This window comes from Podarcis muralis, chromosome 2 (genome assembly GCF_964188315.1).
Source record: "Podarcis muralis chromosome 2, rPodMur119.hap1.1, whole genome shotgun sequence".
Taxonomy (NCBI): domain Eukaryota; kingdom Metazoa; phylum Chordata; class Lepidosauria; order Squamata; family Lacertidae; genus Podarcis; species Podarcis muralis.
Window position 1 is genome coordinate 115,051,840 of NC_135656.1, and position 17,195 is coordinate 115,069,034.

Here is a 17,195-nt window from a genome sequence, read left to right on the forward strand (position 1 = left end):
AGGGCAGGGGAAGCAGCAGGGCGGTCTCGCAGCCCTCGCCTTGCAAGGGGGCGCATCCAGCCTCGCAGCCTCCCAGGGCCCAACCCACAGCCAGCGAGCTCCGATGCCCAGAGAGGCAGGAAACGGGGCCAGCCAGGGGGACTCGAGAGCGGCTGCACTTTCCTGTCCCCCGCCGAGGAGAGCGGAGGAGCAGGGGCCCGTGGCCTGGCGAGTTTCCCCGGAGAGGAGCCGGATTCCTGTGCAGGGACGGAGCGAGGAGTCCGAGGTGCAGGAGGCGGGGGGGGGGGGCCGAGGAGGAGAGCAGGTGGGCCTGGCAGGATCAGGCCCCGAGTGGAGTCAGAGGCTGCAGGGCGCCCCCCAACCGGGCAGGAAGGGGAAGGGGCGCAGCTGAGGGGCAGGGCATCTGCAGGAGGGCACAGGGGCAAACATCTCTGGCTCAGGCTGGCACGGACCCTGCCGGAGACCCTGGGGAGCTGCTCCCTTCAGTCCTGAGCTCAAGGGGCAGAATGAGGGGTCCAAAGCAGCTGCTGCTTCCCGATGGACGATGCATACAGTCGTCCGATGATCAGCGGCGTAGCTGGGGGTTTTGCCGCCCCTCTCCCTGTCCCTCAGCAGGGAGCCCCGTCCTCTTCCACGGTCCTCCCCACGGCGGAGAGGGAAGGGGAGGCAGGGGGGGAGAAGGAAGAGCAGTGCAGCAGGGAGGTGCCCCTCTCACCCTGCAGCCCCCTGACACCCTTTGCAGGCCACTACTCCTGCCCCCCCTTCCTCTGCCAGTGCCATTGATAAACCTATCGCCCTCCTTCGTGAATTCGCCTTTGAAAGCTCTCTTTGCCACCACCATTACCGCATCTTGTGGCAATGATGTCCATCAGATTCATTTTGCAAGGAAATGGCTTCTTTTGTCTTCCTCACATCAAGGTACACTCTGCCTACACATGGAGGTTCTGTTGTTCTGTCAAGGCTAATAAAACATCTAATAGATCTATTTCCCGGAGAACGCATCTGATCTTTTCCCAAGCTATCAAAGTTAGTGACCTCTTGTGTCTGCGTGTAAATCAGTGAGAGAGGCTTAAGCCTGTTTCATTAAAGGTTTTATTTCCACCTTAGTAAGGCAGCAGAGTTTTGAGATGAAGGCTGAGGGTTGAAGTGGGTGACAGTTTTGAGAACGCAGAGGAAAGGAGGATTCTTAAGAAGTGTGGCATATGGAAATGAATTAATGATAATAAATACGGTGAAGACAGTATTGTAAAAGACTGAGGAAGGCAAAATTGAAATTAGCTATTCATGTTCAGATTATTACTCATTTCATTTCTATACTGCTTCATATTTTTAAGGGAAAAATTCTCAAAGCAATTAAAGGGAAATCTCATTGCAGTTTGTGTCCATAGGATGTTGAGAGCATTAACTCTGTAGATCCAGGAGTTCTCTCCTCCTGATAGTCTCAGATTTGATTGTTCATTCTGATAGAGCAGGAGGAACATTTATGGGCTTAAAGCTGCATTGATTCTGGAGGCCACATTCCAGTGAGCTTTGTGGCCAATGTATGCACATGCATGCGCACACAGAAAAGAGATGCAGACCATAAAGTCACAGGCACACACGCCAGAGGTGCTGCACGCACTCACCAGACATGCCATCTAGCATACAAACAAGTCTTGCAAACACAATCAGCATGTTTAGACCTTCCAACCCCAGTGCTGGGCTGGAGGAGAAATAAGAGCACAAGAAGACCCTGCTGAATTAGCAAGGAGATCTGTGGAAAAAAGACCTTTTTGATTGTTCTTTAGAAATCCTCTTTAAAGAGCAGCCAGAGAGATCATTTATTTCTAGAGCAGAGCTTTTACCCCATTTCAGCACTGTGCTGATTTGTGGTGAAATTGGAGTTTAAAATTTCCCTCTAAGGGCCCTTTAGGCACCATTCTCTCCAGGACAGACAGAGATCTTCATCCTATGATCAGATCAGTAAGAGAGCCTGTGTACTGGTCCAGTAAATGCTTCCGCTGCGTAACCAGCAACAGTTCTCTTTGCAGAGCATTAATTAAGTCCAGTGCAGAGATTCTTGTTGCAGTACAAGCTTCAGAGTCTCAGTAGCAAAGGAATAACGACACAGGGAAGCCTGTCTTTCCAAAGACAGGTTTATTGCAGAAAGATAACAGAAACACCTCCGGAGCTTTCAGACATTTTTGCTTCATGCCCCCAGGCAGAGAAAACAAACACTCTTTATATACTGAGCAACTTAACAACTTAACGAGCTTGACTACTTAAAGTCACATGACATTGCTAACTTGCCAGCGTCTTAGGTTTCACACCCTAACAATCAGGAGATGTGTTTATTTCTTTTCCAGCAGGGTGGCGTAAAAATGGAATTGCAGAGACCCAGGAGACCCATTCAAAGGGAGAGACTGGAGTGCAAAGGAAGGAAACCTCCTGCCGGCCAAGTTGGGACCATCAGGGATCTTCTACCTCAAGCAGATTTACGTCAAATTAAGCAGGAGGCAGAGGAGGGGCAGCCGCAGCAGCACTGGGATGCCCAGAAGCAGGATTTCCTGAAGACGATGCAGCCCCCTCGTTCAAAGTGGGAAACCCCACAGCCTCCCAGTCCTCCCCACTCCGGGGATGGTGTCCTCTCCTTCAGGGGAGCGGCAGATGCCAGTCGGAGGCCCAATGGGAGAGCGGGGGGGACAGACCAGACCCTGCTCCCAGACACTGAGGGACTTCTAGGAAAGGTAAGTGCCCTCCTCTCACCTGGGTTTCCAGCACCTGGAGGTCACAGGTCCACTGCCTCTCAACATGGAGGTTCTGTTTAGCTATGGTGGTGAATATTCTTTCTTCTCCATGCAAGGGCCACCCATGTATTCAAAGCAGTCCTTTGCAAATTAACTCTTAAGATCCAAGGGATCTACTCTCAGGCCACTAATGTCATACCATGCCAGCCTTAGGAAGGGAGGTGGGACAGGCAGGTGAAAGGAATTGCCAAAGTTGTTTGAAAATGGGTGGAGGCTTTTGAGAAGGGGGTGCCCAATTGGGGCTTCTCCGGGGGCAGCAGAATGTCTTGGGCAGGAGAATCCCTGCAGGGGCTCTCAGACTCCCTTGGCTTCTTGTTCTTCCCTCCCTCCCAGGAAGCTGCAACTGGCTCTGGATTCTGCGCTCCTCAGGAAGCTGGACCTTCAAACCTAGCTGAGACTGAACCTGCAACCCTGGCCAGGATGGAAGGAGGAAGATGGACGGTTGACCTGGTCAGGCTGTCTCCCGCATCCCTCCCCACAACCTCTGAGCATTCCCTCCCAGGACCCTTGGAGAACTCTGGTGAGTTCTAGGGGAGAGCAGATGGGGACAGGGATAGATGGATTGTGGAGGGAGAAAGAGTAAAAGATGGAGAGGAGACAAATGGAAGGAAGTTCCTGACATTAAGAAGGAAGAGGTGAAGCCTTCTCCGAAGCAGCTCTTTGTTTCTTGAATCCTTTTCCTAAAGTAGTGGGGGCAGATTTTCTTCCGCCAGGCTTTGAAATCTTAGGTGTTATTTCCATGGCAGGAATAATTGATGGTAATGATGTTGCACACCAATCCTGAAAAATGGGTGAAGGGGAATGGAAATGTTTCCCATAATTATTCATAATTAATGTACATAAATTGTTCCTGTTACTCTTATTTGTTATAGACAGGGTCAGAGTGATACATTCCACCAGCATCAAAACACAATAGATGCATGCACCTCCCCAGTTTGGTGGGTTTAAGGGACAAAGGACCTGTTACCATGATACACGATTCCTGGGGCTGGAGGCTCTACACTTAGGATTGGGCATATAAAGTCCAAGAGCGTCTGGTATTATAAGCAAATTGTGCAAAATTGCCAATCTTACAGACTGGGGTTGTTTGTGAGAGTGAGTGAGTGGAATTATAATTTATAGCGCCCCTGTGTAATGGCTTGGTTCTCCCGCACAGACGTGAAACAACTCCAGTAATAATTATCTCAGGCTTAATGCTCAAACTCATAAATCACTGTGGAGCTCAGTCTTCGGCCTGTTCATCCCAGCTTGCAGTTGCCGAGTCCTCCAGCAAAGAAGCCCCCGCTTTTGCTTTCTTTCCCCCTCTTCTCGCAGATTCTCTCGAGCCTACGATTTTTGGGACAGGCTATTTCCGGGGGCTCTGTGTCAGAGCTCAAACTGGAGATAACAGTCTGTGCCCCCCCGGCACCCCCTCTTCCTGCTCTTTGTTCTTTCCTCCTGCTGCAGATTGGCTGCTCCTCCCCTGCTTCACATTCCAACTTAATCACATCTCTTGCGTTCTCAGGCTCTGTCATCGGAGGCACGATAGGCTTGAGATTCACAGAGCTGACACCCTGTAATTTTGTCCGTCCCAAAGCTTTCATGAAGATACTGTGGTACACCTTTGGTGCAAATTTGAAAATAAGTACACAAAGCCAACAAAGAGACTCAGAGGTTTATACAGGCACCAGCTTTCCTGGTCAATAGTTCACTTTGTCAGACTGCACCCCACAAAAGCTTAAGCCATAATGCATTTATCAGCTTTTAAGGGCTGCAAAAGATGAATCAACGGAAGTGTAGTTCATCTATGGAATCCATCCTACAGGAGACAGTGAGAGCCAGCGACATGGATAGCTTGAAAGAAAAGATAAGACTGACGTCTCTGCTCTGCCCTCGTGGTCCTAGGCAATAATGCTTCTTAATACTAGTTTCTGGAAAGCACAGGAAGGCAGAGAAGACTCTTGTACTCCAATCCTGCTTGCCGGTTTCCCACAGGCATCTGGTTGGCCTCTGTGAGAAGAGGATGCTGGACTAGGTGGGCCTTTGCCTGATCCAGCAGGCTCTTCTTAGGTTCCAATATATTGCAATATTTTTACAGTTACATGTAGCACTTAAGTTTTACTGATTTCACAAAGGAGGTACTGTTACTCGAGAATGAGATTATTTCCTCACTTGAAAAAGAAAAATACAGAGATGTGTCTAATAAGCTAATTCCACCATAGATTCGTATTATAAAATGATGGTGCTTTATTAAGTGTGGATGGAGTGCTCAGGTGTTGCTGTTGCCATTATCTCATCTGCTTTGCAAAAAAATTGGAACCTAGAGAGGACAGTGGAGATTGGAGACGGTGTTAAAATGAGAGAAGGTGCAGATAGGAATTAACTTGTGTTCAGTTCCTTTTTTGTCTTTCTTGAAAGTCTAACAGGATTCTCTTTCCCCCCAGACTCCCAAACAGGTGAGGAAGATGAAGGTCAGAATTCTATGGAGCCACCTGTCAATTCATTGGGAAGAACAAAGAAACTGAGGATACAAGAACAAACTCACAAAGGAGAGAAACTATTTGAATGTATGAAGTGTGGAATGAGCTTTAGTCATAGTCAAGCACTTAGAATACATCAACGAACTCACACGGGTGAGAAACCATTTAAATGTATGGAGTGCGGTAAGAGCTTCCATGAAAGTGGACATCTTAGAATACACCAACGTACTCACACAGGGGAGAAACCATTTGAATGTATTGAATGTGAAAAGAGCTTCAGTACCACTGGGAAACTTAGAATACACCAACGAATTCACACAGGTGAGAAACCATTTAAATGTATGGAGTGCGGTAAGAGCTTCAGTGATAGTGGATCACTTAGAATACACCAACGTACTCACATGGGAGAGAAACCATTTAAATGTATTGAATGTGGAAAGAGCTACAGTCAAAGTGGAGGCCTTAGAATACACCAACGAACTCACACTGGGGAAAAACCATTTAAATGTATGGAATGTGGAAAGAGCTTCAGTGATAGTGGATCACTTAGGATACACCAACGAACTCACACAGGGGAGAAACCATTTAAATGTATGCAGTGTGGATTCAGCTTCCGTGAAAGTGGACATCTTAGAAGCCATCAACAAACTCACACAGGGGAGAAACCATTTGAATGTGTGGATTGTGGAAAGAGCTTCAGTCGAAGTGGGACACTTAGAAGACATCAACGAACTCACACAGGGGAGAAACCATTTAAATGTATTGAATGTGAAAAGAGCTACAGTCAAAGTGGAGAACTTAAAATACACCAACGAACTCACACAGGGGAGAAACCATTTAAATGTATGGAATGTGGAAAGAGCTTCAGTGATAGTAGATCACTTAGAAGACATCAACGAACTCACACAGGGGAGAAACCATTTAAATGTATGGAATGTGGAAAGAGCTACAGTCGAAGTGGAGAACTTAAAATACACCAACGAACTCACACTGGGGAGAAACCATTTAAATGTATGGAATGTGGAAAGAGCTACAGTCGAAGTGGAGAACTTAAAATACACCAACAAACTCACACTGGGGAAAAACCATTTAAATGTATTGAATGTGGAAAGAGCTATAGGCGAAGTGGAGTACTTAGAATACACCAACGAACTCACACTGGAGAAACCATTTAAATGTGTGGATTGTAGAAAGAGCTTCAGTGATAGTGGATCATTTAGAAGACATCAACGAACTCACACGGGGAGAAACAAATTAAAAGTTTATAGTGGCACCAGCTTTCCTGGTCAAGAGTCCACTTTGTCAGACTGCAGCCCACAAAAGCTTAGGCCATAATACATTTATCAGCTTTTAAGGGCTGCAAAAGATGAATAAACAAGCGTAGTTCATCTATGGAATATATCCTACAGGAGACAGTGACAGCCAGCAACATGGATAGTTTGAAGAAAAGGATAAGACTGACGTCTCTGCTCTGCCCTGGTCCAGGCAACAATGCTTCTTAATATTAGTTTCTGGAAAGCACACGAAGGCAGAGAAGACTCTTGTGCTCCAGAGAGCCTGTTGATGAAATACTGAGTTTGACAGCTGTCAAGTTAGCTGTCAAGACGGATAAAGAGAACCCTGCTTTTGTTGCTTCTGCTGGTTATATTTGTTACAATTTGTCGGAAATAAGGAAGGGCTGATACAAAATAACTTGATTTTTGGACTTGAGCTGAAAGGAATATTAAGGAACTAAAATCCCCCTAGAGGGGTTTAGTGACATTACAGGAATGGCTGGAGGAGGGAAAATCCAGGCTGAATTGGACAGAGTATTTGTTCTCTTGGGAAAGTTACAAGGCCAAATTGATGTTTTGGCTACAAATGTTACAACTCTGGACTTAACAGTAAATAACATTGTTGAATCTGATAAGGATTTGAAACAGGAAGCCTATTCAATTGGACATATGTTGCCCCTGAAGAAAAGGAAGGAGGAGCTGTAATTTTGCAGATGTTAAAGGAGAGTTGTACCTTGAGGCCTGACATGATGGCAATAAAGGAAAATAAAAATCTGAAGTGGAAAGTCTGGCCTGAATTGGAGAGTGGAGAACTGAGAGATCTCCTTATGTGGAGATCTGAAGACCGAAGGATTATAAATTTGACTAAGGTGGAAGTTGGAGCTCTGGGGACATTTGGACTTGAAAGGAGTATGAAACAAGATTTGGAGTACCCCATAGGCTCTATTTTTAAATATGGAGGTCTGGCTGGAAGAAACATGGATCCTGTTGGGCCGGAGCATCTCCGAGATTTGGGGTTTAACATTAAGGACAATCAAAAAGACTGGCAGAGAGGAATTGAGAGAGAATTAAGAGCCTCAGATGTGAGATCTCCAGGCTAAACAGTATATCGAGACTGATGGACATTTGTTGGGGACTGAAACCGGGAAAAGGGTGGGTGGAGCCTGGGAATCCAAAGGGTATATAATTATAATTTGTTCTGTTTTTATTTGATTCTGCAATTTGTACGGAAATGGGGAAAGTCGTGGAAGGGAAATTTTGGTCGACTTTAGGAAAAATATTTAAGAATGAATAATGAGGTATAAGTAATGATGTTGAAGTTTGGATAAGTCAAAATTGGTTTTTAAAAATGGTCTAAATTAAATGAAAATAAGGTTTGCAAAATAAATTGAAGAAATGGAAGAAAGAAGAAAAGTGAAATAACAACATGTTAGAATAAATTATTAAGTTAAAGTGGAGAAATAAGTTAAGGATTTGCTGAGCTGATAATTTAAATTGGAATACAAGAAGGGGAGGTGTGAGGAGGTCTGAGAAACAAGTTAAAAGAAAATAAGTAATTGAAATCTTATGTGTTTTTAATTGTTTTTAAGTTTTGTATTTTTGTTATTTTTTGTTTATTTTTGTTTTTGTGTGGTTTTTGAAAATGCTAATTAATATTCATTTAAAAAAAAGAGAAGACTCTTGTGCTCCAGTCCTGCTTGCCGGTTTCCCACAGGCATCTGGTTGGCCTCTGTGAGAAGAGGATGCTGGACTAGGTGGGCCTTTGCCTGATCCAGCAGGCTCTTCTTAGGTTCCAATATATTGCAAAAATTTTCCAGTTACATGTAGCACTTAAATTTTACTTATTTCACAAGGAGACACTTTTACTTGAGCCTGAGATCATTTCTTCACTTCAGAAAGAAAAAATAGATGTGTCTAATAAGCCAATTCCACCATAGATCTGTGGGGTTGCTCGTGCGTAAGTTGCCGGCACTCCTGGGTAGGTTGCCTGGTTGAACCCTTTCTGTCTGGACAGCCTCTCACCCGTGGCTGTCTCAGTCGCTGGCAGAATCCGTCAGTGGGCGTTTCTTGAACTTCTTCCAGCAAAGAAGTTCTTTGACGCCAAGTCTCCTCCTACTCCCCCTGCGCGGAAGTCTTCTGCGCAGGGAGGGTGTGGGCAGCGGAGTACCCGTGCTTTCCCCGCTGGTCTCCGGTGAAGAGTCCTGGAGCCTCCTCTCCGATTCCTCCATCTGCCCCCCTTCACCACTGGTGTTAAGCTGATTTCCTTCCCCAGCAGATGGGCTGCCTCTCTCCCTACTGGGACCCTCTCTGGCATCCCTCTGGAGCCTTCCCTCCGCCTCTGGCTCTGATGGCAGTTCCCTGACAATCTGTATTATAAAACAATGGTGCTTTATTAAGTTTGAATGGAGTGATCATGTGTTGCTCTTGCCACTATCTCATCAGCTTTCGTAAAATTTGGAACCTAGAGAGGATAGTGGAGAATGAAGGTATTAAAATGAGAGAAGGTACAGATTGGGATTGACATGTGTTCAGTTCCCTTTTTGTCTTTCTTGAAAGTCTAACAGGATTCTCTTTCCTCTCAGACTCCCAAACAGGTGAGGAAGATGAAAGTCAGAATTCTATGAAGCCACATGTGAATTTATGGGGGGAAACGAAGAAATTGAGGATACAACAAAAAAAGTCACAAAGGAGAGAAACTATTTGAATGTACGGCATGTGGAAAGAGCTTCAGTGAAAGTGGAGACCTTAGAATACACCAACTAACTCACACAGGGGAGAAACCATTAGAATGTTTTGAATGTGGAAAGAGCTTCAGTGAAAATGGAGAATACACCAACAAATCACACAGGGGAGAAACCATTTGAATGTTTTGAATGTGGAAAGAGCTTCAGTGAAAGTGGAGCACTTAGAATACACCAACGAACTCACACAGGGGAAAAACCATTTAAATGTATTGAATGTGGAAAGAGCTTCAGTGATAGTGGATCACTTAGAAGACACCAATGAACTAATACAGGGGAAAAACCATTTAAATGTGTTGAATGCGGAAAGAGCTTCAGTAAAAGTAGGATACTTAGAATACACCAACAAACTCATACAGGGGAGAAACCATTTCAATGTACGGAATGTGGAAAGAGCTTCAGTGTTAGTGGATCACTTAGAATACACCAACGAACTCACACAGGGGAAAAACCATTTAAATGTATTGAATGTGGAAAGAGCTTCAGTACAAGTGGATCACTTAGAATACACCAACGAACTCACACAGGGGAGAAACCATTAAAATGTATTGAATGTGGAAAGAGCTTCAGTGAAAGTGGAACACTTAGAAGACATCAACGAACTCACACGGGAAAAATCACAGATACTTTAATAAACCATATAGGTGTTCTTTACCTTTCCTTCTATGCTTACTTGCAATACTGATAAAATCAAACCACGCCAATGCTTTCAGCCCCAGAAGAGGTGGTTCCCTTGGTGTCAGGGGAGGGGTCCAAGGGAGCATCTGAAGCCCGGCCATTCCTTCTGTCCCTGGCCCCTTCCCCTCCTCCCTCTGCCATCCCAGGGCCACTCATGACTCCACAGGAGGAGACTGGATCTGTCTGTGATGGTGAGATGTCCTGGCTGGTTGAAGGACCACTTCCTGTTTCCTAGACCTCCAGCCTGCCTTCTCATGCAAGGTGGAGTCATGAAGCAGGTGAAGGCTGAGCACACCTAAGGGTGGCGCAGCGGGTGGGTGGGATTCTGCTTAACTTTTCCCCGTCTGCTCCTTTTCTGGATCCAAATCCCCACACAAAAAGGGGCAGTGTGAGGGCGCAATCAATGTTATGGAGCTGCACTGAAAATCATTGCTTTGTGACCGTAAGAGGCCCTTCTCAAAAAAACAAGCACCAAGAGAATTTAAGCTATAGAATTTAAAACAAACAGATAATTACAAAAGAAGAAAGCAGTCTGGTGCCACATTGCGTAGGAGTTACTTTAACACACTCTACCTGGGGCTGCCTTTAAAAAGAGCTCAGAAACTTCAATGGCTCAAAGAGCTGCAGACACTTTGCTGGCCAGGCCTGGCTATAGGCAGCATAGGACTCCCATATTAGAACAGCTCCATCTGCCTAATTGTCTGTTTCTGGACACAATGTTTCCACATGAAGAGGAAGATAGATTTGGAGTGCCGCATTTTCAAAAAAGATGGACACACGACTATTTCTTTGTGGAGCTGAAAGGCATGCCCATGTGCCTCATTTGTGGTGAGGCCCTCTCCGTCCTGAAGAAGGCCAACCTGCAGAGGCACTACAGGACAAAGCACATCCAGTACAAGGGAGTTCCAAGGGCAGCTGCGCCAGGAGACGGTCAAGGCGCTGAAAACGGACTTGTTGGGTAACCTGTGGCCCCTCCAGATGATGTGATATTGCAACTCACATCTTCTTTAGCCGTTGGCCACGCTGGCTGGGGCTCATGGGAGCTGGAGTCCAAGGATCTAGGTCCACAAATGCTGGGGACATTTCAAATCCCTCCTCAGTCATGAAGCCAATTGGGCAACTTAAAGCTGGTTCACCATCTTTATGCGAAACCTCCCTCGCAGGGTTGCTGTGTGCGTGAAAGCAATATATCTTGTGGTGGGCTTGATGAGGGGAGTGTGGAACAGAAATGTAATTCATAGGTAAGAAGACAGGAAATAGTTCTGAATCTGACTGAAAATAAAGGATTCTTTGTCTCCAAATTGCATATAGCAAGCACCTGTGTTGTTGAACTCTAGCTGAAGTCTCAACATCTGGTTCCTCAGCACTCTGCACTCTCTCTCTCTGGAAACCTCCAGCTGTCAGGTGACAGGAACCAGCCAATGCCTCCTAGTTCAGAAACAGTCTGCCAAGAGCTGAGATTGGAAGTGGACAACCAAGGAAACTTAGGGGAGCATTTTCATTTCCATGCTTATGAATGTTGATTTGAATCAATTCATCTGATGTGTTCAAAATAGTAGAGAAACTTTATGGTTGACACCACCTTGAGATAGTTTTGACAGGAATTCGGGGAACTAGGAATATTTTTAGTTCCATCAGGGTTGATGGATCAGCAAATAGCTAGAGAGGATTAAGGGGTGGGGGCGGGAATCAGGCCTTGTTTCTCATGTGACAGATAACCGATTCCACAGTTCTTAAATGTGACCATTTGCTGCCTCCCAAAATTATGCTTAAGCCTCCCCCCCCAAAAAAAAACCCAACTCACACATGGTAGCTGGTCTTGTCAAACGGGCCAATATAAGGTTCATTTGGCAAGTTTGTTGTTGTTTAGTCGTTTATTTGTGTCCGACTCTTCATGACCCCATGAACCAGAGCACACCAGGCACTCCTGTCTTCTACTGCCTCCCGCAGCTTGGTCAAACTCATGTTCGTAGCTTTGAGGACACTGTCGAACCATCTCGTCCTCTGTTGTCCCCTTCTCCTTGTGCCCTCCATCTTTCCCAACATCAGGGTCTTTTCCAGGGAGCCTTCTCTTCTCATGAGGTGGGCAAAGTATTGAAACCTCGGCTTCAGTATGTGTCCTTCCAGTGAGCACTCAGGGCTGATCTCCTTCAGAATGGATAGCTTTGATCTTGCAGTCCATGGGACTCTCAAGAGTCTCCTCCAGCACCATAATTCAAAAGCCGGTCCGGCTCTCACTTCCATACATCACTACTGGGAAAACCATAGCTTTAACTATACGGACCTTTGTTGGCAAGGTGATGTCTCTGCTTTTTAAGATGCTGTCTAGGTTTGTCATTGCTTTTCTCCCAAGAAGCAGGTGCTTTTTAATTTCGTGACTGCTGTCACCATCTGCAGTGATCATGGAGCCCAAGAAAGTAAAATCTCTCATTGCCTCTATTTCTTCCCCTTCTATTTGCCAGGAGGTGATGGGACCAGTGGCCATCATCTTCGGTTTTTTGATGCTGAGCTTCAGACCATATTTTACGGTCTCCTCTTTCACCCTCATTAAGAAGTTAATTCCTCCTCGTTTTCTGCCATCAAGGTTGTGTCATCTGCATATCTGAGGTTGTTGATATTTCTTCCGGCAATCTTAATTCTGGCTTGGGATTCATCCACTCCAGCCTTTCGCATGTTCAATTCCGCATATAAGTTAAATAAGCGGGGAGCAATATACAGCCTTGTTGTACTCTTTCCCAATTTTGAACCAATCAGTTGTTCCATATCCAGTTCTAACTGTAGCTTCTTGTCCCACATATAGATTTCTTATGTTAAGGAAATTAGGGGGGGGGGGGGCACAAAAGTTATTAAATGTTACAGATATTGTGCCTGAATGTATCCTTTCAACTTGACAGCTCAGGGAAGTTACCGTATTTTTAGCTCTATAAGACTCACTTTTCATTCCTAAAAAGTAAGGGGAAATGTGTGTGGGTCTTATGGAGTGAATGCAGGCTGCACAGCTATCACAGAAGCCAGAACAGCAAGAGGGATTGCTACTTTCACTGCGCAGCGATCCCTCTTGCTGTTCTGGCTTCTGAGATTCAGAATACTTTTTTTCTTGTTTTCCTCCTCCAAAAACTAGATGCGTCTTGTGGTCTGGTGCGTCTTATAGAGCGAAAAATACGGTACCTAGCTTTAAAAATAATATAAAATCAATTCCTTTGCCAGTTTCCTCCATTCCAAAGCTATTTTCCCCTTGAAAAAGGACTCCAGGAAGTGTCCAGGGGTGACAATTGCTGAGCTGGGCCAAGGAAAGCCTAATCCTATCACCAAACGTGCCAAGGGGCCAGACATGCAAAGGAAGTTCTATTGTACTTTGGGTGATGGGACTTCAGAGGTGTTTGCCTATGCTAATCTTATACCTGAGTCTTGCCCTGACATGGGCATGCTTATGCTAATCTTTTATCAAGGACTTGTCTGGACATGTTTGCCAAGGTTAGACTAGTGTAACCCCTGTCTACCTCTCCGCTATTGTGACATGTCAGTGATGTAACAATCATATAGCAATGATGCTCTACGAACTGTACTCTGGGATATGGTGGGAAAGTTTTAAAAGTCTTTGTCACCCCATGCTTGGGGTCCAAAATTCCTCTTTGAACCTGTTGCGCAATAAACTTTGGTCTACAGCTATTTTCTCCAGTTGGTGGCTGGACTCCTTCCTTTATTCTGCAAGGGACCTGCGGGCTCTTCCCAACGAGCTGGTTTGACTGAACAGCCTCACACCTAGATTTTTCCAGAACACTCAGGAGACAGATAAGGTGATCAGGCACTCCCATTTCTTTAAGAACTTGCCATAGCTTGCTGTGGTCGACACAGTCAAAGGCTTTTATGTAGTCAGTGAAGCAGAAGTAGATGTTTTTATGGAACTCCCTAGCTTTCTCCATAATCCAGCATGTTTGCAGTTTGGTCTCTGGTTCCTCTGCCCCTTCGAAATCCAGCTTGAACTTCTGGGAGTTCTCAGTCCACATACTGCTTAAGCCTGCCTTGTAGAATTTTAAGCATAACCTTGCTAGCATGTGAAATGAGCGCAATTGTGCAGTAGTTGGAACATTCTTTGGCACTGCCCTTCTTTGGGATTGGGATGTAGACTGACCTTCTCCAGTCCTCTGGCCACTGCTGAGTTTTCCAGAGTTGCTGGCATATTGAATGTAGCACCTTAACAGCATCATCTTTTAAAATTTTGGTTCTCAAGGAAGAGGCAGCCCAGGAATACAAGGCAGGAATTTGCCTTGAATCTTGCTAACAAAATCCTTTCATAGCTTTTTGCGAGGGTTTTGTGGCTGCTAATCTTAAAGCCAGGATGAGCACTAAGAATTGGGCATCATTTCCTCTGTTATTAAAAATAAAATACTTGTTCTGCTTCTAAAAAAAACCCTTTAGAATGCATTCTTATTCTTTTTTCATAAAAAAATTCAAACAGCTGTGCAAAGGTGCTCCTGTGCAATGCAATGTCAGAATAACAAAATAATGAAACATCTCACAAGAGCCTTGTTTTTTAAATATACAGCTAAAAAACCTTAAAACTCCTACAACACTTACCAAATAGAAATCTAATAGCTGCCCCCCCCCAGGCACTAGGAGGCAACCTGATGTTCAAGGCTTCACCCCACCCCCAAACTCTGAGCTTTTGGTTTCTCTTTAGACACTCATCTGTGGTCGCCTGGAGCATTTGAGGGGAAAGAGAGAGAACATTGGGGCATACGAAGCAAACATAGAAAAAGAAAGTGACAACCTGCTTGTAATTGTCATTGTTACTTGGAAGGGAACAATTGCTATAAGTTTAATGTACATATAATGCTGTGCTTGAATGCATTGTAATAAAAATACTATAAAGGGAAGTTTCTCTTAGACTTAGGCAAGAGGTTCCACTCTGACAAAAGCATCAGAGGAGGCTGGATCTTTCCTCATAATTCATCACTGGAGGCATAAGCTGCAGAGCTCTCACGGAAGGAAGCTTAAACTTGAGAAGCCAGTGTGTTCTTGCTGGAGATGGCTAGGAGAAGCAGCAGCAGCAGTTGCAAATAAGTCATGCAATGTTGAAGAAGCTTAGGATCTCCCTCTGGGACCAGGGATAGGAAAGCTCACTGAATTACATAAAGGACTGAACATTGTTTGCAATGTGCTACTTTATCATGCTTATCTTATTGTTAGACTGTTTAAGAGTGTTCTGCGGTAAAGCTTCAAAACTTATTTTTATGATGGAGAGAATTCATTCCCACACAAGGTCCAGATCAGGAAGACCACGGAACAGCTTTAACAGCAAGTACTTGAAGGGTACTTCAACAAGTACTTCAACAAGTACTTGAAGGGACATGGGTGGTGCTGGTTGTTAAACCACAGAGCCTAGGGCTTGCCGATCAGAAGGTCGGCAGTTCAAATCCCCACGACGGGGTGAGCTCCCGTTGCTCGGTCCCTGCTCCTGCCAACCTAGCAGTTCGAAAGAACATCAAAGTGCAAGTAGATAAATAGGTACCGCTCTGGCGGGAAGGTAAACGGCGTTTCTGTGTGCTGCTCTGGTTCACCAGAAGTAGCTTAGTCATGCTGGCCACATGACCCAGAAGCTGTATGCTGGCTCCCTCGGCCAGTAAAGCGAGATGAGCGCCGCAACCCCAGAGTTGTCTACAACTGGGTCTAATGGTCAGGGGTACCTTTACATTTACCTTTACCTTTACTTGAAGGACCAAACCAAGAATTACAACAATCTCTTCCTCAAAATGGTTCAGCCTCCACCACCTTTACTGCAGTCACTGAAGGTAACCAACTATGCCCTGCCCCCCCCCAATCTTTCTCACTGCCAATGAAAACTAATAAATGAAAAGGAAGAGAACCTACCCATGTCACACTGACACAAACACCTTGCATATGAACTTTGTAAAATAATGAAAGTGTACTACCCCTCCCCCCCGCTTGCTCTCCCCACCTCTCAATTCCCCAACCTTACACTGTATATAACATTATAGTCTGTCTGTCTGTGATTTTTTATGATATCCAAACAGAGTAGCTTATAGTTAGGAAGCCAACACCCTCCCTTCAGATGTGAAGGAAATAAGCAACTATCCTATTCTAAAAGACATCTGAAGGCATCCCTGTTTAGGGAAGTTTTTGATATTTAATGCTGTACTGTTTTTAACGCTTGATTGGAAGCCGCCCAAAGTGGCTGGGGAAACTCAGCCAGATGGGCGGGGTATAAATAATAATAATAATAATTATTATTATTATTATTATGTAATGATCTTCCTCTGTTTCACTTCAGATAATTCAGTGGGGCCTCTTCTCAGTTCATTCTGGATCAGTGCCTTAATCCTTTGAAGATTTTGTATATCACAGAATAGTCATTGAGATGTCCCCAGATGTTGTTGTCCAGTTCCCGTCAGCTTCAGCCAGCAGGGCAGACAGTCAAGGATGATAGAAACTCCACTCTGGACCCCACCACCTTGGCTCTGCTGCCCTATATCCTTCCCATTGAAAGAAATGTGAAAATTAATTTTGTACGCTATAGATTTATCCTGGTCTGGTGCATGCAATGTCTTTTGTTTTGCAGCTGTGTGATTTGTGCTCATATTGTATTGTGGTGGCCATTGGCTATAAACAATAAAATTTATAGATACAGTAGATTGAACTGCAAAAATAAGTAATAAAATATATAAAACGATTTTATTTTTTTGGTCCTCACTCCCAAATGGTGTGTGTTTTTGGTTATATTGTGCTTTTGGTTATATTGGGGGTGGGGTGGGGGGTGGAGAAGTATAAAGGCCAAAACCGCTCCCCTCCTCTGCTAAATGGATGCAGGAGACCAGAGGCAGTGAATGAAAAAGCAGGGAAAGAGAAACCCTCCAAGTGCCACTGTTTAGAATTAGAGAATGGAGTTATCCAACCCCATTGCCTCTGAAGGCAATCCTGTATGGGAAAGTTTTTTAACGTTTAACGTTTTATTATGTTTTTTATATATGTTGGAAACTGCCCAGAGTGGCTGGGGCAACGCAATAAGATGTGCGGTGTAAAATTATATTTATGGAATGGGATGTCCCTATTTTCATCAGAGAAATGTTGGAGGGTTTGGAAAGATCAGTTGCTGGAGCTAAGTGATTGCATGATCCCAACCAGCAGAGCTGGGAACTGGACTGCCTCCTCCAGCTACCCTGTCAACCTTCCAGCATAGCTGTCAACCTTCCCTTTTTTTGCGGGAAATTCCCTTATTCCAGAGCCATTCCCGCTGCT

At 44.9% G+C, this 17,195-nt stretch overlaps 2 protein-coding genes across 2 annotated transcripts in view; one reads left to right on the top strand and one right to left on the bottom strand.

Moving 5' to 3' along the window:
- Positions 1 to 13,616, top strand: part of LOC114591011 (uncharacterized) — a 37,227-nt gene extending 23,611 nt beyond the window's left edge. The window contains 4 exon segments of the mRNA XM_077923046.1: positions 1,959 to 1,962; positions 5,364 to 6,365; positions 6,448 to 6,512; positions 9,368 to 13,616. Of these exon segments, the coding sequence (XP_077779172.1) occupies positions 1,959 to 1,962; positions 5,364 to 6,365; positions 6,448 to 6,512; positions 9,368 to 9,945 (1,649 nt within the window). The 3' untranslated portion in view covers positions 9,946 to 13,616.
- Positions 1 to 17,195, bottom strand: part of LOC114592429 (tripartite motif-containing protein 10-like) — a 647,260-nt gene that overhangs the window by 589,935 nt on the left and 40,130 nt on the right. The window lies entirely within an intron of this gene.